Here is a 27,860-nt window from a genome sequence, read left to right as displayed (position 1 = left end):
TCTTTAGCGATGATTAGACTTGGTTCTCAAGGCCTTCCTCCTCATGCTCAGGCTTCTCCTGCCTTTTTGTTTCTCTTTCCTTTTTTTTCCCTGGCCAAGAATCAGTCCTGGCAGCGAAGGAGATCAGACAAGGACACCCGGGTGCGCTCGCTTTGACTGCAGCAGCTTCATTACAGAGCCCGACATGTTTCAGGTGATGCGGCTGATAGAGGAAGAGAGTTTCCTTTGCTACTAACCAGGAGTTTAAAGTGCGTCTCCTGTGGCCATTAATCACAAGAACGAAGCAGAAAACAAGTCTGGAGATGCTTCGCGGAGACTAGACGAGGTGGTGTCGAAGGCCACGCCCGGCATTTGACTATATCTTCATGCAAATGTTTTCACTGGAACTGAGAAGTTTAATCATGTGATCAGTCTTTTGCATAAACAAATAAATACCTTTACTTCCCAAACTACTAGCAGAAGTATTTATCTTAAGAGTTTGAAAGTCATGTTGGTTCATTCAGTCTTTTAATTACTAGTGAGGGAATCTTATACAATATGAATTATGTTCAGTGAAAATAGAAAAGTATCTAAAAAATTGTTTTAAATACAGTAGAAAATTGTTTGATTACATTTGAAACTTGTACGATTACAGTTTAAAATTGTACGATAATGTTGAACATTATACGTATATGGTTGAACATTATGCGATTATAGTTGAACATTGTTTGATTACAGTTGAAAATTGTACGATTATAGTTGAAAATTGTACGATTACATTTGAAAATTGTACGATTATAGTTGAAAATTGTACGATAACAGTTGAAAATGGTTTGATTACAGTTGAAAATTGTACGATTATAGTTGAAAATTGTACGATTACATTTGAAAGTTATTTGATTACAGTTGAAAATTGTACAATTACAGTAGAAAACTGTATGATTACAGTAGAAAATTGTTTGATTTTAGTTCAAAATTGTACGATTATAGTTGAAAATTGTACGATTACAGTTGAAAATTGTGCAATTACAGTAGAAAACTGTATGATTACAGTAGAAAATTGTTTGATTTTAGTTCAAAATTGTTTGACTATAGTTCAAAATTGTTTGAATGCATTTACAAATGTGTTTGATTAGAGTTAAAAATTAAGATAGATTTAAAATTGTTGAATACAGTTGAAAATGATTTTATTAAAGTAAAATATATGTTTGAATGCAGAATAAAATAGTTCAATTGTTTGATTGCAGTTTGTATATTGGTTGAGCACAAATGTTACGTCAATTTTTCTCTATTTCTGTTCAGGTTTTATTGTTGTACCATTTTATACAATGAAAAAAGATCTGACCTTCATGTTTGTTTTCAACAGACACAACAGGACTAAAACATGCTGCCTCATTGATTGTTGGAAAAAAAAGGGCTTGTTATAAATGACATCATTTTTTGACTCAAATATAAATGAGGGACAAGTAAGAAATACATAAATGAAGTTTACTATTTTTTAAGAACGAAAGTTTGGCTGAAAAGATTTGTTTTGAGATAAACACAACTCTTTGCTCAAAGCTCCTGTTCAGTCCAGACAGACACTAGTGCCGTCAGTGACTCATATCTGAGTAACTGTTTTTTTTTCCACCTGAATAGAGGTTTTATGACCCGCAAAAGGCCAAACACCATTTTAAAAAGCCTTCAGAACTGTGTGTAAAATATGCAGAAGGAATTTTATTTTATGAAACCAAATCACAAAGCGCGAGTCATAACTCAAGTAGGCTGTCGAACCAGAGTTTTCTTGTAACATCAAGACTTCCCTTTTTTGGTCTTGCAATAAGAATAAATGTTTGTGCTGGCTTATCCAAACAGTTGATGAGCGTGGAAGAGATCATCCTCTCCGCTGGCTTAAATGCTTAAAAAGGAGAGAGAGAAGAAGGAATGCTACAGAGAGTGGAAACGATGAGTAAAAATAGTTAAGGGTCAAAGGACACATCTGCGAAAAGGACTTGTTCGTGACCCATCGGAAACTGCAACGCTTTCACAAGCCAACCACTGTTGAGTCATCCAAGTTAGACAATTACCAGAGTAAAAAAAGGAACTCGCTTCCTTGTTCGTTTTTTTTTTTTTAAGAATTCTCTGTCGTAACGGATCAAACGTTTCTTCAGGTGGGAGTGAAAAAAACGAGAACTTCTGTACGTCCGAGGGTTGCGAGACAGAGTTGCTCAAACATCCAACCGCTGCTACTGTACAACAATGTTAAACATGCAACACAACATTCCGTTGTGTAGCAACTAAATCGTTTATCACATAAGGATTTAATTGTTAGACATAATTCCGTTGTGTAGCAGCTAAATCGTTTATCACTTTAGACAACATTCCGTTGTGTAGCAACTAAATCGTTTATCACTAAATGATACACAAAGTCAACCAAACATTGTCGACTCAAACTAAAGTTCAACTTAAAAAAACAACAAAAAAACAGGTGGAACGTTCGACTGTTACTTAAAAGACCTCTATATTAAAATATTCGGCTTTAGACATAGAAAAGACCGAGGCTAAGCCTAAATTAAAGGGCTACGATTGCTGCAGTGCATTATGGGATTTGTAGAATGAGTGTTTGAATGGTCTCCTTGCCATTTACAGCAGTGTGTGTCTGACCTATGACCTTGTAAACAGTTTTAACTCCACGATGCCGCTTCTATTTACATTTAATTCACGTTATTTTTCCAACGTAAATATGACTCCCACGCAGAAACCGGTTCCTGAACGCAGCAGAGAAATACATCATTAGTGCAGCGAGGGTAATGAATACAACACAGTTTTATTTAATTTCAGTTCTTTAATGAAGCTCTAGTGTGGTGAACGCTCTTTTTAATGCTAGTATTACATTTATGTTTCTTATTAAAGGGATTTTAAAACCTTAATTATTCCCTAACTAGTAAATTAGATTATTTAATTTGTTAAATCTGGCAACAAGATTCTGTTCTACATCGTCTTTTGACAACAAAAAAGTCAAATATTTCAAGACTTTATCGGTCCAGTCTCAGAAATGTGATTAATGAGCACAGCTACAGCGGCAGTTAACCTTTACCCCCTTGTTTATTAGGGACTTTTATCAGGCTGATAAAACATTAGCAACCCAATCCATATGATAACTCTGCAGGTCACAGTTCACACAAGCTCTTAAACATGTTTTGCAAGCTTGTCTGGCAGTAAATAATAATGATAAAAATACAGACAATATTTACAATGAAGGAACAAAAGCTACTTTATATGTGTATTAGGATTTATTGGTCATTACACAGTACAAGCATCTGGCTTAGCATGTTTACACTCAAATAACAACACAATAATGATATATTAATTTGTTTTAATGGAAAGTATGTTTTCCCTAAGTTATTATAAAACATTACGACCTACAAACTCAAGAAAACAAAATAATAGTAAAAAAAATAAACAAAGCTAACATTACTATTAGCATCATTAGCTTAGCATACACATATTTGACAAAAAATTAAAATAAATCTTGGTAATAAATTGCCCTTAAATAAACAAATGCTCTTTGTAAGTATAAATATAAAAACTAGAAAATGTAAAATATTGTTATTATTACAACATTGAATTTTGTTATATTATACATATATATATATATATATATATATAAGTTTAAGCAAACAAAATAATGGTAAAAAACACTAACATTACAATTAGCATCATTAGCTTAGCATGCATATAACTGAATACAAATTTAAATTAATCTTGGTTTTAAATTGCCTGTTGTAAGTATAAATATAAAAACTAGAACCTGTGAAATATTGTTATTATTACAACATAAAATATTGTTATATAATATATATATAAAGTTTAAGCAAACAAACAATATGTTAATTTAAAAAGAGAATTTGTTTATAAATTAATTAAAGGTAAGAACTCATTCTACGTATATTCTTGTTTGACTCAATGCACAGACCTTTAGGCTCAACCAAACTTCACTTGACACCCCAACTTCCCTCATCTGTCAGGGCTTGTGTCACCCGTTGGTGGCGGGGTCAAGGGCAGAAATAGCGCCGATGAATATAGCGGTATATACGTGCACAGCCATGACCCACCGAGCCTCATGGGGGGACTGCAGCTTAAATTGATGGATGCCAGGGAGCGACGGAGGGAGGAGGGAAGGAGGAGCAGACGACTGCCAAGAGCCAGTGCTGCAGCATTGCAGGATTTCCAGAGGTCGGTGTCAATTGGAGAGAATGGATGTGATATACTTCGGGTCCCGACTGAAATGGACTCGGGACTTATAGTTGGTGCTCGGTTAGGTTGGACAGAGGACCAGGACCATGGTGATCTGTTCAGCTAAGAACATCTCTTAACAACAAACATCAGAATATAACTAGAACATTTGCATGTAGTGTGAATGATGAATCTGTAAACTGAAATGCTGATTAAAAAAAGTAAAATTTGTAGAAGAAGTAATAGAAGAAGTAAAATAAGTAGTAGCAGGGCGAATAGAAGAATTAGTAGAAGAAGTACTAGTAGTGAGATTAGAAGAAGTAGTAAAATTAGTGGTAGTAGAAGTAGTAGAAGAATTAGTAGTAAAAGTAGAAAAATAGAAGTAGTGGGAATAGAAGAATTAGTAGTAGAAGTAGAAAATGTAGTAGTAGTGGGAGTAGAAGTAGTAGTAGAAATATATAAAGTAGTAGTAGAAGTAGAATATGTAGTAGTAGTGCGAGTAGAAGAAGTAGTAGAAGTAGAATAACTAGGAGTAGAAGTAGAATAAGTAATAGTAGTGCGAGTAGAAGAAGTATTAGAGTTAGTATTGGAAGTAGAATAAGTAGTAGTGAAAGAATTAGTAGTATAAGCAGAAGTAGTTGTAGAATTAGTAGTAGAAGTTGAAGTAGTAGAATTAGTAGTAGAAGTATAAGAAGTAGTAGAAGTAGTAGTAGAATTAGTAGTAAAAGTTAAAGTGGAATTAGTATTAAAAGTAGACGTACAAGTAGTAGTAGAATGAGTAGTATTGGTAGAACATGTAGTAGAAGTAATAGTATTATTAGTAGTAGGAAGACAAAAGTGTCTTTAAAGTTGAATGAAGTTTCTAGGTGTGAGTACATGAATGAGTTTTCGTATTCAAGTGAATGGGAAAAAAAGGGTAGTAAAAAAGGAATAAAAGAAAGACTAGAAGGAATCAAAGAAAGCCTGAACATAGCCTGCATTTCGGGAACGAGCCAAATTGATAGAGTTTGAATGGTTCAAATCGGATACAATTAGTAGGAGGAGACGCCGCACAAAGTTTATGTCAGAAGAGAAAAAGTACCTTCAGCGTTCACACAATTAAGAAACATTGATGAGATCTTGAATCAATTCATTGATGGGCCGAAGTTTTCTTCTTTGTTCTCTTTATCGAGCAGTTTTGACTTCATTACGCACAAATACACTTTAAAGGAGAACATGATAAAGTAAGCCGACATCTCTCCAGCTCTATTCTTTTTTTTTTACAAAGAATACAACGTTTCGGACCAACCTCTTTCTTCCTCGGGTTCAAGAAGAAGAATCATCTTCATGCATCTCCTGCTGCAGAGATAACCTCTGCGTCACTTCCCTCTGACCTCAACCCTATGGAGAACCTTTGTGTCGTCTAGCAAAAGATCTATGAGGGCGAGAGGCGGGTCACCACGAAACAGGAGCTCCAGGAGGCGATTCTTCCATCACAGGTTGATGGATTCAAGAATTGTGTATCATGGAGAAGGGTTTCTATGTGAGCGGGTAACAAGGCCTGTTCAGAGGTTTTCACCAAAATAGCTTTTTATTTTTCAATAAAACGATAAACGATAATAATGAAAAACAAAATCAGCTCCATTTGCGACCGTCATTATGGAAACATTTCTTCCTGTATCGCCAAAAATAAACAGATTACTCTGAAAATAATCCAAAACCTTAGTCGAATAGAAAATTTGTGAAATTTTTCTGTGAATTATCCTTTTTAACATGGCGAAATCAGATCACTGATGTAAGGAGGAGCCTGACCATGAATAGATCTGAAAGTAAGAACCAGAATTTTAAAGTTTATCCTGAAAGAAACTGGCAGTCCATGCAGAGTTTTAAGGATCGGGTTAATGTGAGTTCTTCTACTAGAGCAGGTCAGAATCTGCAGGCGAGACAGATCCTTCTTGTTTAGACAGAAAAACAAACTTTTGCAATAGTCCAGAAGAGAAGACACGGACACATGGAATATAAAGTCCAGATTATGCTGTGAGTTTGTATGTTCTCTCCCTGTGTTGCGTAGGTTTACTCCGGGCACTCCGGTTTCCTCCCACAGTCCAAAAACATACAAAGGTTCATTAAGCACTTTGACAATAGGTTAGGTAGAACTTTATTGATCCCTCAGGAGGTTTCCTTCCACATTAGGTGCGAGTGTGCGTGTGTAAATGGTTGTGTGTCTTTGTGTGTCTTGCAACAGGCTGGAGTCCTGTCCAGGGTGTCCCCAAACACTTGCCCGATGTACCTGGGATAGGCCCCCCTCCCCCCTCTGCGAACCCCATAAGGCGTGACGGAAAATGAATGAATGAAATAATTGTTTATTCAACTTTAGGAAGTTAGTTTAAAAATGATCTAATTTCTTAACCCACTGAGCTATAGATGTGAAAAAAAACTGTTTTCATCCGACCGAAAATGATCTTCTGCCCTCTACCAGCGAGCGCTCCCCGCCGAGCCTCCCTGATCTGCCCTCCGAACAAACACGGCTCCTCAGGAGGCTTCGTGGAGACGGAGACGGGGAACTCCTGGGAATCCGTCCCCTCTCTACCTCCCCCTCTCTCTTTGTGCGAGGTTTCTCACCCCATCGTGAACAAGACCTTCGCTTCGCCGTGACACAGTCAAACAACGTTCCTACTCATTCACAAACCTTCTTCCTCCGGTTGCCGTTTTTCCCACTGCAGCACCGTTCAAACACAGACGTCGGGGAAAACCACTCATTTTTCATCGCACAACCCCACACTATCCAACCTTCCCCCCCGTGGGCGCCGTCTCCAATTCATATCGCACAATGACACACAAACACAAATGCAAACAAAGAGTATTAAAACTCACTGGCCGGCAGCACACACACACACAGAGGGAAACACGAGACGAGCTAATGCGCCGCCATCACGGCACTTAAGGAGCGAATATCCTGTTCTCATCATGGAATCTTCATCGCCTGCAAACTTGCCGGCAACTTCCGGGTAAGAAAAAAAAGAAAAAAAAAACTTGACCTTCAGCTGATCTTTTTAACATAATGCGGCGGCGATATTGGATTCCCGCCGGCTCGGAGGAATACCAAGTGCAAAGAGTTGTTATCTGATCAAGCCAAGTTGGACACGAGACAAGAAGCGTCGGACCCAATACTTATATCCGCTGGTGCAGAGATGAGAGGAAGTCGAGAGAAGAAATGAATCTTGGGTGGTGCACTCGTTTATTGCTCCGCCCCGGAGACATGAATATTTTAAAACGGTGATTAAAAAAAGAAGAAAATAATATTAGAAACTTGGACAGTTTGTACGTTTAGAGCTGATCTGGGAACAGCGCGGGCCAGGGGCCACATGCGGCCCCTACAGCTTTTATGTTGTATTATTAATCATTACTAGTCTACACGTTTGACGATAGGGTTTTTAATGAGTATTAATTATCCCTTTTAAAAGGATTGAAGTAAATATAAAAACACATTTGTAAAAATTAGCTTTTATACCCAATTAAAAAAAGGAATTTCATTTGACTGCCACAACATTTCTGCATATTTAGCCTGATTTATTTGATTTGATTGTATTCTATTTGCTCTTTTATTTTTGCTCGATGGTCCCTGACAACAGCCAAACTGGCCCCTGAGGAAATTTGATTCTATTTATTAAATAATAATAATATTTATTTATATTATTACTGTTCTATTGATTATTACCGCCTTGAATGTTTTAATAAGATGGTATTTTCTTCAAACAACATGCGACTATGAGTGTTGACACATCAAGAAGCTAGTTTCAGTCGAATTTACTCGAAAAATGAGTGAAACACCAACTTGTTTTTACTGTTATCATGTGAATTTGGCCTGTGAATATAATGCCAACATTAAACAGGTCCGCGGTCGGGGACTCCTGGTCTAAATGATCTTCTCTGCATTTCTTTACAGTGATTTTCAAAAGGTCAGTGTTTTGGTCACTTAGCATTATAAATGAATCGTATATTATTCGCTAAAACCAATTATGGATTAAACATCTTGTGATAGATTTGGTGAACGCTGTTAGGGGTTGATTACAGTAAAGTTGTCATTTCCTTACAACGCAAATTGGCGTTTGGTGTAAACCAGGGAAGTGGTACTTTTTGTTTAATACATACATTTGTTAATTGCTATGAAAAATACATCCATCTCAAGCAAGAGTAGAACGTTCGGACAGGAAGTGAGTCGGATTGGATCTGTTTAATTAGACATAAATAAAAACTGGTTCGTATTGCTCATTGTACAAACAGACAATAAAAATATTTCTGTATAAATAATAGATGTAAAAAAATACCAAGGCGCCTTCTGGAGTAATACCATGATGCCTTGTGGAGTAGTACAACAACTCCTTGTGGAGTATTACCATAGCACCTTGTGGGGTATTACCTTGGCGCTATGCAGAGTAATAACACAACCTTGTGGAGTAATACTTTGGTGTCTTGCAAAGTAATACCATGGCGCCTTGTGGAGAAATACCCCAACGCCTTGCGAAGTAATACCATGGCACTTTGCGGAGTATTACCTTGGCGCTATGCAGAGTAATAACACAACCTTGTGGAGTAATACTTTGGAGTCTTGCGAAGTAATACCATGGCGCCTGGTGGCGTAATAACACAACCGTGCTTAGTAATACCCTGGCGCCTTGCGGAGTAATACTTTTTATATAGATATAACACGAAAAGTGTCAGAATTTAAAACCTTAATATATAGATGTTTTCTTTACAATAAATTAAATGAATGTAATCATGACCAGAGTTATACAGTCAGTCTTGGGAAAAAATTAATTGAACTAACAACTAACTTTAGCCATGAATCAAACAGACGTGAAAAGAAAAACAAATGCATTTGTTGAGCTGTCGGGCAAAGGTTGTTATTGACGAGCAAATGTCACAACCTTTGACAAAACCAACCTGTTCGCCACTTGTAACTTGAACTGTAAGACATTGCACGACAAAGAGCTCAACAGGGAGAGAGTTTCCAAACAACCGAAAGTGAGTTTTCTTCCCAAAATGTTCCCACACATCCATTAGTTAAACCGGTGATTGGACGGCAGCGTAAAGGTTCAACAGCAGCACTAAGCGAGTCCGTCAACAACACACCGATGGTGACGCTGCTTTGAACAGTGACACTTTGAACTACATTTGAATAGATTCATTTGTCGGGACGATCAAAGCAGCGTCGGCGTTCACACTAATGACCGTGATGTTGGTCTAATTGTGCCGTGAATTATTGAAAGATTGCAGGTCATTTACAGTTTGGGAAATAATGCAAATAGACTTCGATTCGGAAGTTGCTGCGAATCTAATCCGATCTTTTAGAGGTCATTATTCGCACAAGGATAAATAAGTAAACACCCCGACAGGTGACAAACCACACTGTGAACTTTCAACAGATGATATAAAGATAATTTCCTAAAATTGTCTGTATGGTTTTCGGGAAAATAACAACATTTTCATGAATGTTTTTAAGAATTGGAAAAGGTACAGTACAGGTACAGAGTGTTTCCTGAAAGCTTCTTTCTTCTCTCTCGCTTTAGTACTATTCTAGTTGCTTATACAGTAGCTGGTCAGTAATTTCACCAGCTACAGCCAGAGTTCAACATAGAAACGTGTGATGTTAGGATGTAATGCTACAATCTGAGTGTTGCTACTCAGGTGTCAGGTTCAGATCATGAGATTGGATATATGGAAGGAACGCAGGCTAGCGTGGTTTGATTTCAAGACGAAAATGCATTACTAGCGAACTGGTGTGTGAGCGAGTCTTTTAACCCGGATCAATGGTTTTTAATGATACTTACGTATAATTTTACCACAAGAAGATTAATGGCAGAAGACGAAAACAACATTTGAGTCTGACTATAAGGCGAACCAGATTATAGGGTGTAATATAAATGATCTAGTTTATTTTATATTAAGGCACGCCTGTTTATGAGATGCATTAAGCACAGTGGGGCTTCATGTTACGACTCCATGAGGCTCTGGACTTTGGCACGTTGAAGAATAATCACCTTGCAGAGTAATACCATGGCGCCTTGTGAGGTAATACCATGGCACCTTCTAGAGTTACCATAACGCCTTGTGGAGTAATACCTTGGCGCTATGCAGAGTAATAACACAACCCTGTGGAGTAATACCCTGGAGCCTTGCGGAGTTATACTTTGCCGTCTTGCAGAACGAATACCATGGCAACTTTTGGAGTAATACCATGACGCCTTGCGGAGTGATACCATGACACCTTGGGGAGTAATACCTTTGCACCAATGCGGATTAATAACACAACCTTGCTGAGTAATACGCTAGTGCCTTGCAAATAATTACTTTGGCACCTTGCGGAGTAATAACACAACCTTGCTGAGTAATACCCTAGCGCCTTGCAAAGTATTACTTTGGCACCTTGCGGAGAAATAACACAACCTTAAGGAGTAATACCCTGGGGCCTTGCGGAGCTATAACACAACCTTGCAGAGCAATACCCTGACGCCCTGCGGAGTAATACCTTGGCACCATGCAGAGTAATAACACAACCCCAAAAAGTAAGACCATGGCCCCTTGGGGAGTAATAACAGGACCTTGCAAAGTTATACCATGACGCCTTGTGGAGTAATACCATGATGCCTTGTACACCTTGCAAAGTAATACCTTGGCGCCATGCAGAGTAATAATACAACCTTGCGGAGTAATACCCTGGCGCCTTGCGGAGTATTACTTTGGCACCTTGCGAAGTAATAACATAGCCTTGCTGAGTAATACCCTGGCACCTTGTGGGATAATACTTTGGCACCATGCAGAATATTAACACAACGTAGCGGAGTAATACCCTGGCGCCTTGTGGAGTAATACACTTTGGCACCATGCGGAGTAATAACACAACCATGCAGAGTAATACCCTGGCCCCTTGCAGAGTAATACTTTGGCGCCTTGCTGAGTAATAACACAACCTTGCAGGGTTATACCCTGGCGCCTTGCAAAGTAATACATTGGTGCCTTGCGGAGTAATACCTTGGTGCCATGCAGAGAAATAACACAACCTTGCAAAGTAATACCATGACGCCTTGCGAAGTAATACCCTGGCAACTTGCGGAGTAATAACACAACGCCTTTCGGTGAAATAAGGAGGCGTCTTGCAGAGTAATACCACAGAACCTTGCGGAGCAATACTACCGAGACTCACGGTCTCACGAGACACAGCGTCGTGGCTTTGTCATATCGAGCACCATGTACCACAAATCGTTTAGAGGTGACAACCGACTAGAATTCATATTTAGGTCTCACCAGTTCATAATGTGCACAAGATGTTTACTGCGACAGAGTCCAAAAATGCATCATTATAGTATCATAACATACAGTGGTTGAATCTGTCTTCATCTGAAAAGCACAGAGAAGATTGGATGTGACCCAGAGTCCAGTCTTTACATCATATCCAATCTATTGGATCCAAAATAATGCAAGTGTAGGTGAAGACCAGTGGGATCGCTGACAGAGATGATTAAGCTCGGATGCGCACACATGCACAGCTGGAATAACAATTACATGCTTGTCGTCACATTAATTAGAACACACACACGAAGAAACAAGTACACACTAACCTGCGGAGACAAGGCGGTGGGAGGGTGGTTAAAGAGCGAGGGTCGGGTTGCTGACCGAAGGCCGTGGATTCTCCTGACGGTCTGGCGGGTGAACGGAGCAGACAGTACCTCCTGCTGAAGAGACGGAAAAACATTAGATTAGCGACTTCGAGCAAACGCACCCGTAGAATCCAAAATATCATCACACGACCCCAACAACCGAGGAGAGGATTAAAATAATGACGCGTGAAATTGGGAACGGCGTTTCACATTTTCATCGTGAGCCCCCTTTATTTTTTTTGTGCTGCATTACATAAACTTTGGCTTCGTGTGCGCAGGAGACGAGATAAATATCAAGTGAAAGCTGTGAGAGTGGAGAGAGGTAAACGTCGGTGGGGGGACAAGCACTTTAGGCAACGACTGTCAATCATAGATGAAAGCCGAACCGACCCGTCCCGACTCGCACTTCCATCTGACCGCCATCGCGCCAGCGAGGAAGATAACAAGCCGCTTGTCGCGAGACAGAAGATGAAAGATAACAAGGGGCAGTGAAAACTTTAAAACAAACCCACTCAGGATCCAAGATCGACTGCATATGTTGAATGCAAAGTGTCTGCTTAACACTATTGTTGAACGATGGATCTGTTTAGTCCGGCCGGCACACCTGCTCCCGGCTGTGACGCACCCGTAAGCAAGAGCCACGGAAAAAAGGTCATGTGTGACAAATGTGTTTCAGAACAACAAACTGCATAATATTGCAAAAAATAAAGCCCAGGAGAGTACTCCAAATAGAGAGTGATATTCTCACCCCTTCGGTGATGAAGATGGACAGAGTCACGGATGGGTTTATTAGAGGGACTGCACTGGCTCGACGACTCAAGGTGAGAGATGCAGTTCCAGCAAGACGGTGTATGATATATTGATGGGAAATAACTATTTGAGCACAGTTAAGATTAACAGGAGTTTGAGTTCAGAAGATATTTTCATCGGACAGATCTTTGCTCTGATTTCTGGCTTCTTCTTCTTCTACTTAATCATAACATTAGTTTAATCCAGTGATCAACGAGATGCCAAATCAGCTTTTTTAATTGAAAGTTTGCTGATCCAATGAAATCTTTTAATTTGCTGACTCAATGGTCGGAGCTTATTAAGAAAGTAAAAAAGACTGTTGGTTCTTTTTTCTAACATGGTGACGTCATCTACGTCACCTTGTAGCGTCAATAAAGTAGTTATTGTACTCACAACATCTTAAGACCGTTTATTTTAACAGGCTTTTCCTTGATTTTCTGGGATAATTCCTGCTCAAGTAGGAGAACTCACATTTCTCCGATCCTTAAATCTCTTCACTGGCTTCGAGTTTCTTTCAGGATCAACTTTAAAATTCTGGTTCTTACTTTCAGATCTATTCCAGGTAGTTGCTCCTAAGCTTTGGAACAATCTTCTTCTCGCTTTGCGCTTGATGATCTACTGACTCCTTCAAGAAACATCTTAAGACTTTTCCTTGATTTTCTGGGACTCCTGTTTTGTTCTCGGTGTTATCTTGATCTTTTTAAGTATATATTTTAACTGTGTTGTTTTTGATTGTTAAATTGCTTTGTGACCCTGGTCTCAAAAAGGCGCTTTACAAATAACCTTTCCTTTTGTTACTTTCTTATATAAATGGAATAAAATAACAAAGTCAAACCGCAATGGACAAAAATGACAGAATTTACAAGGTGAATTGAATCGATGACACGTTCATGACTCATCAATCATCGGACAAAAAAAAAAAAAAAAAGGTTTTGTCCCGCAAACACAGACAGCGTTTGAGCGCTCAAAACGGCCAGACAACCTTTAAACTAATCGGGAAGTATGAACGAAGGAAAGAAAGGTCGCCACCCAACTCTGGATCCATTCAATACTTCAGGTCAAATCAGTTCAATTCTGTATCTGTCTTCTTGAATTTTCCCTCTTAGTAAAATCTATGCAATATGAAGTTTTATCCTAGTATTGAACTTGTGATTCCGATAAAGCCCTGTGCGACACACAGCTTATCAACCCTCAATGTTGATTGATTGATCTCTACATTAACATCCTAATGTTACTAAAATCTTAATTTGCCAACTAAAAAAGCACATTTTTTAGCTTTAATTTAAACTCTCGAAAATAACGATGGTTTAAAAAGAAGTCAAAAGATCAACGAGTCTCACAGGAATTAAGGTTGACGGACTCAAAATCCGAGCCTCAGACACTTCAGAAGTAATACCCGAGCTCCGGCACCATGAAAGGTAGAGAGAGGAGGTTTCTCATCCAGATAATAGCTTCATTATATGCAGGATACACGGATAATGACAGCATGAACTCTTTGTTCTTGATATAAAAACAGAGTACGGGTCACATGGCAGCGGTCCTTCCCTTCCTTTGTTTTTTCCACCTGTATGACTTGGATGAATGTGATCACCAATTATCTCAGTCGTGGCATTAAATATCGTTGAATACTCGCAACAATATTCCATCCTCCTCGTTTTTTTTCAAGTATAACCTTTACATCATAAAACTGTGGGCCAAGAAAGATGCGAGCAGTACTTTTAGCGACAGACTCATTAGCTCAGCAGTGTGACGGAAATCTACACCGTAGAAGCAAGAAATAGCAACTTAATCTGCTTAGTTTCTTTAGTGTGTGTGCGTTTCTGTACCGGGGTGGTATGGTGTGTCTGTATGCTTCAGGTTCTGTGTCGGGGTGTTTTTCTGTTTTGTCTTCTATGTTGTCGTGTTGTGTCTGTCTTTTTTGTGTGTGTGTTGCTGTTTCCATGTTGGACGTAGTGTATGTTTGGGTGGTGTGTCTGTATGTTTTTGTGTGTGCAATTATTGATATACACTTCTGTGTGAGGTAGGGTGTGTTTTCGGTGTAGGATTTGTTAGTTGTAATGTTTTTTTTTATGTCTGTGTTCAAATGGAGTATGTGTTTCTGTGTAGGTGTACGTTTGTAATTTCTGTGATAAGGTGGTGTGTGTTTCTGTGTTGGGTTGGTGTGCGTTGGGGGGTGTTTGTATGATTTTTGGTATATGTGTTGGTTTGGTATGTGTGTCTGTGTAGAGGTAGTGAATGTGTGTGATTTCTGTGTTGAATTAGTGTACAAGTGGTTTTCTGTATCCGTGTTGGGGTTGTGCGTTTCTGCGTCAGAGTGTATACGTTTACTGTTATTTGTGAGGTGGCGTGTGTGTGTTCCTTTAATGGTTAAGTGTGTATTTTTTGCTTTACATGCGTTAGGGTGGTGTGCGTTTTTGTGCTGAGGAGGCATGTGTCCAAGTTATCTGTATTTTATTTGGGGTTGGTGTGAATTTCTGTGTCTGGTTGGTGTACTTTGGGGTGGTGTTTGTGTATGTTTTTCTGTATCTGTTGGCCTTGTGTTTGTTTTTGGGTTGAATCAGTGTGTGGTTTTCTGTATCCGTGTTGGAGTTATCTGTTTGTGCGTTGGGGTGGTATGTTAATACGTTTACTGTATTTTTGTGCGGTGGTGTACGTTACCGTGATGGTGTGGTAAGTGTGTATGTCTTGCTTTATATGCGTTGGGGTTGTGTGTTTTTGTGTTGAGGTGGTACGTGTATAAGTTATCTGTATTTTATTTAGGGGTTTGTGAGTTTCTGTGTTGGGTTGGTTAGCGTTGAGGTGGTGTTTGTGTATATTTTTCTGTATGTGTTGACCTTATGTTTGTTTTTGTGTTGAATCAGTGTGTGGTTTTCTGTGTTGGGTTGGCGTACAAGTGGTTTTCTGTATCCGTGTTGGGGTTGTGCGTTTCTGTGTCGGGGTTGTACGTGTATACGTTTACTGTAATTTGTGAGGTGGTGTGTGTTCCTGTGATGGTGTGGTAAGTGTGTATGTTTTGCTTTACATGCGTTGGGGTAGTGTGCGTTTCTGTCTTTGGTAGGTGTGTATGTTTTTTGTATCCGTGTTGGGGTTGTGTGCTCAGGTTGGTTTGGCGTTTTTAATCCGTGTTAAGATGTGTGTTTGTATATTTGGGTAATGTGTGCGTTTCAAAATCACATGAAAGTGACCGATCATGACTTGTATTCGTCCAAGTTTACAACATGGAGTTAATCATTCGACGTGAATCACAATATTCATGAGTGTTAAACTAGTAAATCCGTTCCGACCCGAACACGACAGGAGGCGTGAACGGCGCCAGGTAAAAACCCAGCGAAGGGGAAACATGTAGAAATAGATCCAGTCCCGCGGCGAGGACACAGAATTATTAACCTGCTTCAACATCGAGTCGCCTTTATTAAACCAGAGCTCAACACGAACCCGTCAGGGGCTAATCGGAGAAAAAAAAAAGGACGACGGTCTCACAAAAGCACTTGGTCTCCGACGCCACGCCGGCGCCGTCCTGTGATCCAATCAATGACAGGCAGCTTAACGCTCGCCCCCCCGACACGTTATTACACACACAATTACCTTTCTACCACGTGTCAAGCTCGGCGAGATTACGTTTCACAAACACAAGGACAGGAGTCGCGTCAAGTCTGTTTGACTTTCACCGGTGACTCAGATTTTTTAATTGGCCGCGCGGTCGCGAACGGTTAGCTAGCGCGATAGCGGGTTATTAAAGCGGCGACGACAGCACACAGGTGAGCGGCAATAAAGAGTTACACTCTTGTCAACATTGAGATAAGAAAAGGGGACCTTGGTCCTCGGAATCAAATCAGCGAAGGATTATTGCCGGTTGCTTATCGGTGTCACGTCAGGCACGCACAGTCAATCCCGGAGAGAGCCGGCGGCTTCACGAAAAAAAAAGGTGTCATGAACTGTGGAGAGAGTCGACTTGTTACCACGGAGGGGTGGTTTAGAAATGACTGCTGGAGCTTCATCCTCTGCTGCTTCTACAAAGATCTTTATAAAGGCATTTAGCCGCTTGATTTTCAAGTTTGCGTATTTGTATTGTATTTGCTGCAACAATTTAGAATTTCTCTTTTACTCATTAATTCAGTCTATTCATTTCTTTTGAGGGTTTTTTATTGCTTCAACATCTCTTTATTATCACGCGTTGAGCCTTTTGTTATTGTAAAGCTTTGTTTTAATTCGTTTTTATGAAATTGATTTTGTAAATCCAAAGATAAATATCATTTCAACTTTTTCTGTTTCATAGATTTTGTTCAGGATGTCGGTTAAAACATCAACTATTGCCGTAAGATAACATTAATGCACTACCTTAAAATTAGATTTTTTGCTTTGTTTTTATGTTTAACTTAGTGAAGTTTTTTAAACAAATACATTTTGCAGCCTATTTTCTCTTTCTTTTAGACTTATTTTTTTCAAAATTGTAGGCGATATAATCATGTTTATTAACAACAGAATTAAACTGTTATGTTATTTTAAGCTCAACTTTAAAATAAACAAAATGTATGTAAGCAAACCCTTAATTTTGTCAATACATTGAGCTAGTAAAATCACCAGTTTATCTCCATTATCCATAACCATATTTTTAAACTAATAACACTCTTATCATTTATCTTTTCATTTTAATTAGAACATGTTTTGTTTTTTGTTTAACTCCCCAATACAACTCTTGTAATGTGCCATAAACACTGATCTGTTACAAGATGTTCTAAAGTTTCAGATAATAAAATAATTCATATTAATCCCGTTGGATCGAAGACTACTTCAAGTAAAGAGGGCAAAATTTTAAATAACCTGATCCGAATTTTGAAAACTTTTAATTCATTTTAATTAATTTCCTAGTGAGTGACGTTACCTCCAACGACCTTTAGATGCCTCCAGTTTTAATATTAGATTTTATTACTTCCTGTTCGTCCACCTTATTTTTTACCTTCTTTTTATTTATGAGGCTGGTTTTAGTTCAGCTTATTTCACCTGTTGCTTCTTGCTGTTCGACACATGCGGTTTATTATCAAAAGATCAAACTGAAGCCCGGGGCTGAATCTATTAGACAAGAGCCGTCAACGACTATTGAATTCTAGGTTTACTAGACCTAATAAAAGATGACGTTAAAGATAATTTAGTGCTTTTATTTTATAGTCTAGGACGGTCAGATTTTGGACAGAAAAGCTTTGTGCTAAAATGAGTTATTTACAGTTAATAGATCGTGACTGAGGAAGTTTTGTGTGAATTCTTTGGATTGTTTCGAGTCAAACATGTCTTCCTGTGCTTGCTGGAGTTCGACCCCTCGGCAATAAACGCACTTTGTGTTCACAACACTGGCAATAAAAGTTTCTGATTTCTGCTCGTACTCACTCTTCTGTCAGCTTTCCTACAAAAGACCCTTCAATCATTTGAAAGACTTTTTTTTCTAAGATGAACCATTTGTTTTTCACTCCACTTTCCTTGCTTTCCAACCGGCGCGTGGCCTCACTCGTCCTCTGACACGGCGACATGCCGCTCGATCTATTTCTGTTGATTCGATCGTTAAGGGGACGACAGCTGCTCTCAGCAGATACCGAGTTGAAAACACACTCATGACACACCCAGGGTCCCGTGACGCTGGAGCCCCAGCTGCTGGAAACGCTTGCTTCATAGGTGACAAAACAAAGGAGCTTGACGGGCACATGTATATATCTTAAGTCGTTCTGATCAAGTGTAAATGCATCACAATGATCTTTTTTAACTTTTTTTGCCAACAGACTTTTTGGAATCCATTCATTCGGAGTAGAAAGAAAAATCGATTTTAGATCTTGCTGAAGTTTTTTCAATTGAAACGGACATTCAGTTTTATTGGTTACTACACTCATGACCCAGGGGCCAAATCATTTTATATTGGACCAGAAGTAGAAACTAAAAGAAAACTAACAGTATTTAGTGATATGGTTATCTCTAGTTCTATAACACAACAATAAATCATTTTGAAATACTGGACCAGGTAATTAATAACGATTGTGTTTTAACATTTGTTGTGTATATGTGTTTGGAACTGTTTAAGAGAAGAACAAAAAATACTCTCTTTAGATGATGGATGGTCTTTAATAAGTAAAGAGAACATGACTTTCAAATCCAGTCTGAAATAAAAAACAGACGTAAAACTGATGCACTACTGCATTTTTAAATGACATGTTTATTGTTACTTTTTATCATCCTTTCTTTGGCAATTTGAGAAAATATATTAAAACAAATCTGATAAAAGCAAGTACTCAAAAAACATGCGTTTATTATTTATTTTTTAGCATTAGTTAGAATTTTATTTTACACTAACCATGGAGACGCTTTTTAACAAATGCTTTTTAGCGTCCAATTATTGATAAGTAAACTAGTATTGGATTTTGTATGTACTCTCTTTTCCCTTAAAATTATATGTTCTGGGCACATCTTGATGTTTTAAGTATGGAAGTTATTTCAGTGCCTTCAGAATGTTGATTGTTTTAAAAAATGTATGTTGTATTTTCTTTTAAGCAATTATCTAATATTTATTGGAATATTTGAATACAATACCTGTAATATAGATTTAATATTTATTTATTTATTTTAAACTAAATTATTAATAAAATGAAATGCTTGAAAAAAACATTTCAAGAAATTGGAAGTGTTAAATTCAATTAATAAATATTATAATGGCACGGATCAAATTTTATAGAGAGGTTACAATTTCTCAGTAAACATGGTTGAAAACTAACAATTTCCCGGAATCCTGAAGAAAACTGTACTGGGGAACAAAAACATTTGTTTGGGAACAATTGCAGAAACAAATGTCAAATGTTTGTATTAGCCTTTAAACCATTAACTTCAAATCAAGGGTTTCTCTACTAAAAACCATGAAACTATCACTCTCCAAATACAAATTATGTATTTATTCCCTCCCTGTAAATCATCCTGTGATTATTATGCAGAGCAGGAATTGCCAAGTGGTGACAAAGTGGCCACAAAACACACCAACACATGTTTAATGGGACGAAGAAAACAAGAAAAGTGGGAAAAAGATCTGATGGAAGTAGAAAATGAGGGAGAGAAAGTATTGAATAACAACTATTACTTTCATTTAAATGTGTCGCGCAAATTATTATTTTTAATTGTAATTCAAGTGTGCCAGAGAACTGTCAGAAATAAAAACGGAATAATTAAATGTTGACAGGATATATGCCAACTTATATAAATCTCAACAGGAGATGGAATTTTGTAAGACTCTTGCTTATATCCAGGACATGACAAGGTAGAACTTCCAGGTCAGGTGAACATCAACATCTCCACAGTCAGCGGTCATCTACCCTGTATTGATCCGCCGTTACGAGCTTGTTTCTGCTCACCACTATGTCTGCAACTCAAATCCTCTCAAGCGACACAAATCCGTCCATCTCCTGGACCACTACGGCCTGTCAGTCCCGCCCGTCTGACACCTGCGTTCATGGCTACACGAGCCCGAGGTTCCCAAAGGGGGAGTCAGGTTGCAACACTTCCTGTTTGATTCTACAACATCTTTGATTTGAGATTTTTGGAACCACAGGCCGGACAGTGCAGCTGCCAGTCAAGTGTGTCCAGAGATATTTCAATCCCACAGTGACCTTACTTCAACATTTAAGGGACAAAAGAAAATAAAAAATTCTCTCGGGATGAGCACAGTTCCGAGTGCCCTCCACCCGCCCCCACATGAACGAGCCGAGGGTCTGACGCTAGCGTTCTGTCACCTCAGCCCCCGAGAGTTAGATGTCTCATGTTCCAGAGCCTGCTGCGAAGATTTGTTGCACGTCCTGGAGACTCCATTAAGTGGATGTCAGTGTTCGACTGGGCAATTCAAGCGTCCGGCCAACGCCATCTGATCTTCATGTTCGCAGCATGCTTGACTTAGACACTAATAGAAACACTATATACTAGCATTAGTAAATCAATACTTAAAAAAAGGGGACTGATAATACACAATATAGACTTGAGTTCTACGTCTCTGAAGAAGCTTCAGACAATCATCTGCCCGTACAGACGGCGATAAGAGATGGTTTAAATAAAATTCCCGACAGATTCAAAACAGACCTGTCGTGTGCAGGCTAAAGAGGGGGTCGGCCCGACTCGTTGATGGCCAATAAGTGTCTTTCAGTCAAGGAGAATTGATCTAGTTAGTGGGTTCTGAGGTTGACGGCTGGTGATGTACGTGCATTTAAAGGCGGAGGGTCCAAGCATAATTAAATATGACCTAGCATGACGTTCAAGGGGATGCGAAGCTTTCTTAGACATATGGAGCGAGAAGAAAAGTCTTATTTTTCTCTGCCCTTGAGCATCATAATGCCAAATTTTGTCATTTTTGTAAGACATAAATGTTGGTCTGCAGACATTAACAAGTTAAAGTAACGATGTTGCAGTCACACGATTTTCGAGAAAACCATCTGGACCAGACGGGCCACATGCGGCCCTTTGACTGTATTTATGCGGCCCTCGTAATGTCAAAGTATGATCATGTATAAATGGTTCTAATGCATTAACAAATGTATTTATTATTCATTTACACTTTCACACTTATTTACATTTTCCTCTCCTTTCTTGTGTGTAATGTTTCGAGTATATATTAATCGCTCAAAACATTTTTTTTAAGTGAGTTGAAGAAATATTTAGGATAAAACTGATAAACTAAACTAAACAAGAATAAAATTGCATCTTATGTAGCTTAATAAAAATCATGGCCTAATGACGAATGTCCTTTTTTTTTTTTAGGGATTTTTCTCGTCTTTCTTTTTGCTTGACGGCCCCTAACAACATTCACAGAATTGAATGTGGCCCCTTGAAGAATTATAATTGCCCACCCCTGATCTGGATACTGACATGGCAGGAACTGGACGAACCAGATGAACACAAACTATTCCCTTTCATCTAAAGAACAAGTATTTTTGAGCTGGATATACAGGTTATTTAGTTAAACTAGGTTTTACATCAAGGTATATTAGCATCAACAAACACAAACCTGAGTTTAAAACATGCAAAAGTATAAGTGCAGTTAGAAAAACTGGGGTTAATATGGATTTACTTCAATAAGATAAGTATAAAACTATAAAAAATTCAGATTAAACAGCACTAATTTTAATTAATTCATATCATTAGAGGAAGGGGATTCCCTTAGTGTGTTGCTTAAACAAATGTCGCAAGTTTATGTCGACAAATACTTTTCTTAAAACATTTGTCCAACTAGCTCAACCTGTAATATGTATTTAAGCGAGAGTCCCCACGGTATTTAAACACGTTGAGAAAAACAAACATGTTACGTGAGCTATAGGAAATACCCTATAGGTGGTCTGTGCTCTACTTTCTCCTCTTCCTGCTGCAGGCCGGTACTTAAGATGTGTTGATATCATCCACATTTTTTTTATCAGATTATTCATGACCATGATGGAATGTGTGTTAAAAGGCCAGCTTTAAAACATGTTAATGATTTAAATGAATTCCTAATATATTCATATTTATGAGAAAAGTATTTAAAATTCTATGCTCTACTCTACAAGGGCTTCATTTAGGAGGGTTTTATTTTAGGTAAACAACTTTTACTATTGACAGTTGCTTAAGCTAAGCTACAAAATCTAAACACACATCATACATGACGCACACTTGAGCAAGTACGGCGATTCACAGTCGGTCGGGGCGCCATCGCCATTTATCACCCCGAGAAAGCGTGGTCACGCCCACACGGCGCGATGCAATCGCATGTGCGATTTCACGGGAACACTCGTTCACGCAAAGAGGGTCAAGAAGGAGGAGAGCAGTGAGCGAGGCTGACAGCGCCTCGTCTCCAGCTGCAGCAGAGATGAATGTGTGGGCTGGAAACTGCCTTCATTCATAATGGAAGACGGCAACAAAGAAGCTCCGTCTCAAGCGGTTACTGTACGGGCTGATGAGCAGTCGGCGAGAGCGAGGAGGACGCTGCCAGAGAAAAGGTGGCACTTAAAACTAAAAAAAAAGAAAGGGAAAAAACATCTGAAAAACAAGTATTTGTTGTTTACCGTTTATAAAAGATAGGTCTTCAGAAATTTTAAGTAACTTGTAAAAACTAATTTTCTATAAAATAACAGTAGAAGTTCATACACAGTTAAATAAAATTAATTAATAATAAATCTTCATCTATGCATGCCATTTTAATTGATAATTGAAGCGTTACACAAGTTTAAAATAAGTTAATATTTATTTTTTAAATAAAGAAGAAAAAGAAAGGAAATATTTGCGAAAGAAGATTTGCTAAAATTGACATTATATTGCAACAAATTAAAATTGAAACAAGGAACAGACGTTTTGTCGGGGGGTGGGAAATGTGGCGGAGTAGAAAGATGATTATACTAATTTTGTCGTTTTTAATAAGAAAACAATATAATTTGTTAGGGTATTTATTAAAGAGGTTAAAACGTAATAAGAAAAGACAATTTAAGACAAAAGCATAGAAATACGAGGTTACTACAATTACTGTACATATTTTATGTAGCTTATTTTTTATTTGCTAAGGCGGGTATTTAAAGCCATTAGGGGTCATACGGGTTTTCATTCATATTGTGATCCTCATATCTCCTTATAATCTTATAGCTCTAGTAGAAGAACTCACATTTCCCCGAAACCTTAAAACTCTTCACTGGGGGCCAGTTTCTTTCAGGATGAATTTTAAAAATCTGGTTCTTATTTTCAGATCTATTCATGGTCAGACTCCTCCTTACATCAGTGATCCGATCCAGCCTTACACCCCAGCTCGGGCTCTGAGGTCTGTGGATCAGAAACTACTGATGGTTCCTGAACATGGTTCAGGACCAGAGGAGAGAAATCCTTCCAGGACTCCTTAAGACATTTTTATTTGTGCAGGCTTTTCCCTGATTTTTCTGGGACTCCTGTGTTTGTCTTATTTGCTGTACTTGATTCCCCTCGGTAAAATCATTCAGAGATTTCCAGATGTTTCTTATCACATTTTTGCTGATGACATCCAGCTCTACTGCTCTTTTGACCCAACTGAGCCCCAAAGGCTGAACAGCTTAGTCAATTGTTTGCTAGAAATCAAACAATGGCTGAGTGAAAACACTTTACAGCTTAATGTGGACAAAACTGAAACTCTGGTGATTGCTCCTGATGATAAGATTCCAGGGTTGAGTCAGTACTTGGGTGACTTAGGTCAGTCTGTCAAACTGAGCCTGAGAAACCTGGGTGTTGTATTTGATAAAGACATGTCTCTTGTTCAACACTGCAGAAAACTGACCAGAAACTGTTTCCTTCAACTGAGAAAAATCTCTAAACTTAGGAAAATGTTGTCACAACATGATCTGGAGCTTGTAATCCATGCGTTTGTTTCTTCTCGTCTGGACTATTGTAACAGTTTGTTTTCATGTCTTAACAAGAAGAAGCTGTCTCATCTGCAGTTGATTCAGAACTCTGCAGCGAGAATTCTGACCCGCTCAAGTAGGAGAACTCACATTTCTCCGATCCTTAAAACTCTTCACTGGCTTCCAGTTTCTTTCAGGATCAACTTTAAAATTCTGGTTCTTACTTTCAGATCTATTCATGGTCAGGCTCCTCCTTACATCACTGATCTGATCCAGCCTTACACCCCAGCTGGGGCTCTGAGGTCTGTGGATCAGAATCTACTTATGGTTCCACGCACACGGCTCAGGACCAGAGGAGAGAAATCTTTTCAGGCTGTTGCTCCTAAGCTTTGGAACAATCTTCCTCTCTCTTTGCGCTTGATGGAGTCTACTGACTCCTTTAAGAAACATCTTAAGACGTTTCTATTTGTTCAGGCTTTTCCTTGATTTTCTGGAACTCCTTTGTTGTTCTCGGTGTTGTCTTGATCTTTGAAGTATGTACTGTTTTGAGTATTGTTTTGATTGTTAAAGCGCTTTGTGACCCTGGTCTCGAAAAGCGCTATATAAATAAATATTACTTACTTACTTACTTACTTACTTATGTGTCTTGGTCTTTTAAAGTATATATTTTAACTGTGTATTGTTTTTGATTGTTAACGCGCTTTGTGACCCTGGTCTAGAAAGTCGCTTTACAAATAACTATAACTTACTTACTTATATCTTCAATGAGAAGATATACATCAGCCATCCTACTCCTGACACCAATTGTAGCAGAACAATTTTGTTTTTAAAGTCAGAATTGAAATGTGTGCCGTGCCAACAATGCCAGATTGAATTTTGATGGCGAGGAAAGACATTTCCTGACACACTTTTCAATCCCATTCTTCCTTCCAGGCAGAATCTATTGCGAGTGGACAAAAGGAAGGAGAGGCACAAGGGAGTTAATAACATGGTCGCCGAGCAAAGTCAAGGAGAGATTGACAGAGAACACTTTAGAGGTTCTCTGGTCGGAAAAAGGCACAAACATATTGTCGCCATCACTCAGAGGGAGTTGATGACCAGCAGAAAGTAAAATGCGGGTGTGACTACAGGGACACCGAGAAAAAGTACAAGCATCCAAGAAGTGACATAATGTTTTTTAGATGTGTGTGTTTACAGGCCTACAATGTGTGCAACCATTACTGCTCAGCTTCAGAGAAATCCATAAATAGTAAGTAAGTAAGTTATATTTGTAGAACGCTTTTCCAGACAAGGATCACAAAGCGCTTAACCAATAAAAACAATACTCTACTAAATATATGCTTAAAAGGTCAAGACAACACCGAGACAAACACAGGAGTCTCAGAAAATCAAGGAAAAGCCTGTACGAATAAAAGTGTCTTAAGATGTTTCTTGAAGGAGTCAGTAGATCCATCAAACAAGCAACATGTTCAGGAACCAACAGTAGATTCTGATCCACAGACCTAAGAGCCCGAGCTGGGGTGTAAGGCTGGATCAGATCAGTGATGTAAGGAGGAGTCTGACCATGAATAGATCGGAGAGTAAGAACCAGAATTTAAAAGTTGATCCTGAAAGAAACTGGCAGCCAGTGAAGAGTTTTAAGGATCGGAGAAATGTGAGTTCTTCTACTAGAGCGGGTCAGAATTCTCGCTGCAGAGTTTTGTATCAACTGCAGGCGAGACAGATCCTTCTTGTTCAGACACGAAAATAAACTGTTGCAATAGTCCAAACAAGAAGACACAAACGCATGGATTATAAGCTCCAGATCATGTTGTGACAACATTTTCCTAAGTGTAGAGATTTTTCTCAGTTGAAGGAAACAGTTTCAGGTCAAATAGGTTCTTAATGCTACAAGAATATCCAAAAGTGTTAACAAATAAAAACATGTTTTCCATTTAAGATGTAACACTAGCATGACAGTGCATCTAACAGCACATATAATCAACCATGACAACCAGTTGGATTCTTCAACAATAATTCAGACATTAAGAAAGAAGAAATCTGCCGGGTTGCATCGCGACGGCAAAGGCCCCCACGTCGAGCATGTAACACGAGTCGGGAACATCAATCTTGTTTTTACGGGCTTGTCATTTGACTCAGCAGGATCTTCCCCTTACATGTGGTAGCGAGATCCCCTCAGGACAAAACGCCAGCAAACACAACACCCTGCCGATTCCCATTTTTAATTCCATATAATCTTTAGTACACACAACGTTAATGGACTTGTAAGGCAAGTCGTCGTCGTCGCCGTCACACGCGCAGCCTTCTGGGAAACACATTAAGGGTGGCGTGTGATAGCAGGCGGTGAAATTTAACACGCGGCGGCATCGATACGCGGGACCATCAGCAGCTCTGGCGAAAAGGTGTCTGCGAAAGATTGTTTTCTGCCTGGAAGTCCTGATTATGAATTCATGAACTACTTGAACAATAACTCAATCGGAGATGAAAACACTTGGAGATATAAAATAAATAATAAAGTTACATTTTAATAAATGCAACGTAAAAAGAAGAAAATGCAAAAATAATTGGATGAATTGTAGCAGGTAAAAGACTTAAGTGTCAGAAAAATACAACAACAGGTTCGTAGTTTGACAGGAGGGACTGACATATTACAACAAAATGCTTCTTGTAGCCCTCGGGCAGTAACTTTTATAATCTTGCATTAGCCGTATGTAAAACCACATGCATCTATTAGCCAACTGTCATAAAAAATACTGAATTGGTATGCTGGTGTAAATAAGTGGGGGTACATTATAGGGTTTTTTTCAGAAAGGAACCGTACTTACAGTTAAAATTGTATTAAAAACAAAAATAGTAGTTTCAGTAATCTTTGACTTCAGTATCATATAAAACCTAAATTATACCCTTCCCTAGACGGAAAAACAATCAACCAACACACTAAAGAGTAAAAAGAAATAAACATTTTAACCATTTAAAGCTTAATTTCCATTTAGAAACCTATGGTTCCCTTAGAAAATCACATAAATGTTCCAAAAAAATGATCGCCAATTTGAGTGGGTCACAGGCTTTTTTTAATATTTGCAAAAATGAATGAGCTTGTGATTTAGCTTTTTAAACCCTGTTAAATAACGTATAAAAACATTGACTTTGTAAAACACAGCATATACTCAACACATTGAACTTGTACTCGTTTGTTTTGTTGGGTTTTGCCACGGGCCGGTAAATAGTCGTTTTATTTATTCTGTTGTATGATTTGTATTGGAGTCATGTGAAAAGTGTCTCGTTGTACACGCGAGGTATCCGACATCATTATTTATTTAACTTAATAACGTTCACATTTCTTAACTTAGACTCGGACCACGGAGGAAGATCGTGGGTCGAGAACCACCATCATATTCCCATCAGTTATTTATTTAGAATCCTATTTTTAAAATTCTTAACTTCTGACATTAGAAAAAAAAACGAGGAACGCTTTCCAACCAAAACAGGAAAGTTGTGGCGTAGCTACTGATCCTAAAACTCGAGGCGCTTGTAAAAAAAATGTTGTTGATTATGAACGAGAGCAGCCGGGATGCGAGAAATATTAGCCGCGATGAAACGCGAGAACTTTCACCGAGCGGGTCTTCTGCTTCATTAAAGGGCTCATTAATATTTCAGGACGGCAACAGATCAAATATCTGTTTGTAAGCCAAGACATAGTAAACGTAAAGGTCAAACTTCCCCCCCAAAAAACACGACTCGGTTCCTATTTTTTTAATACCATCATAGTTCTGACTCTGTAAATAACGTAGGACTGTTTTTGTATTTATACGTCAAACCTGTGGTAAGGGGTGCGGCTTAAATCAAACTTGCCTGAATCATCGTTGCATAAAAATAAGTATCTAGTCAACGTTTTAAT

The 27,860-nt window shown here is 38.5% G+C and overlaps 1 protein-coding gene across 2 annotated transcripts in view; it reads right to left on the bottom strand.

The window, feature by feature from the left end:
- Positions 1-27,860, bottom strand: part of mcu (mitochondrial calcium uniporter) — an 81,504-nt gene that overhangs the window by 29,185 nt on the left and 24,459 nt on the right. The window contains exon 2 of one of the 2 annotated variants that reach the window (XM_087802699.1): positions 11,793-11,903. In XM_087802699.1, coding sequence (XP_087658825.1) covers positions 11,793-11,903 — 111 coding nt within the window. Of the gene's footprint in view, positions 1-11,792; positions 11,907-27,860 lie in introns of both variants that reach the window. The other variant, XM_087802700.1, reaches the window with a different exon arrangement.

Source organism: Callionymus lyra, chromosome 11 (genome assembly GCF_982586985.1).
Source record: "Callionymus lyra chromosome 11, fCalLyr1.hap1.1, whole genome shotgun sequence".
NCBI classification, from domain to species: Eukaryota; Metazoa; Chordata; class Actinopteri; order Syngnathiformes; family Callionymidae; genus Callionymus; species Callionymus lyra.
The sequence above is the reverse complement of the archived record's forward strand: the minus strand, read 5'-3'. Positions and strand labels throughout refer to the sequence as shown.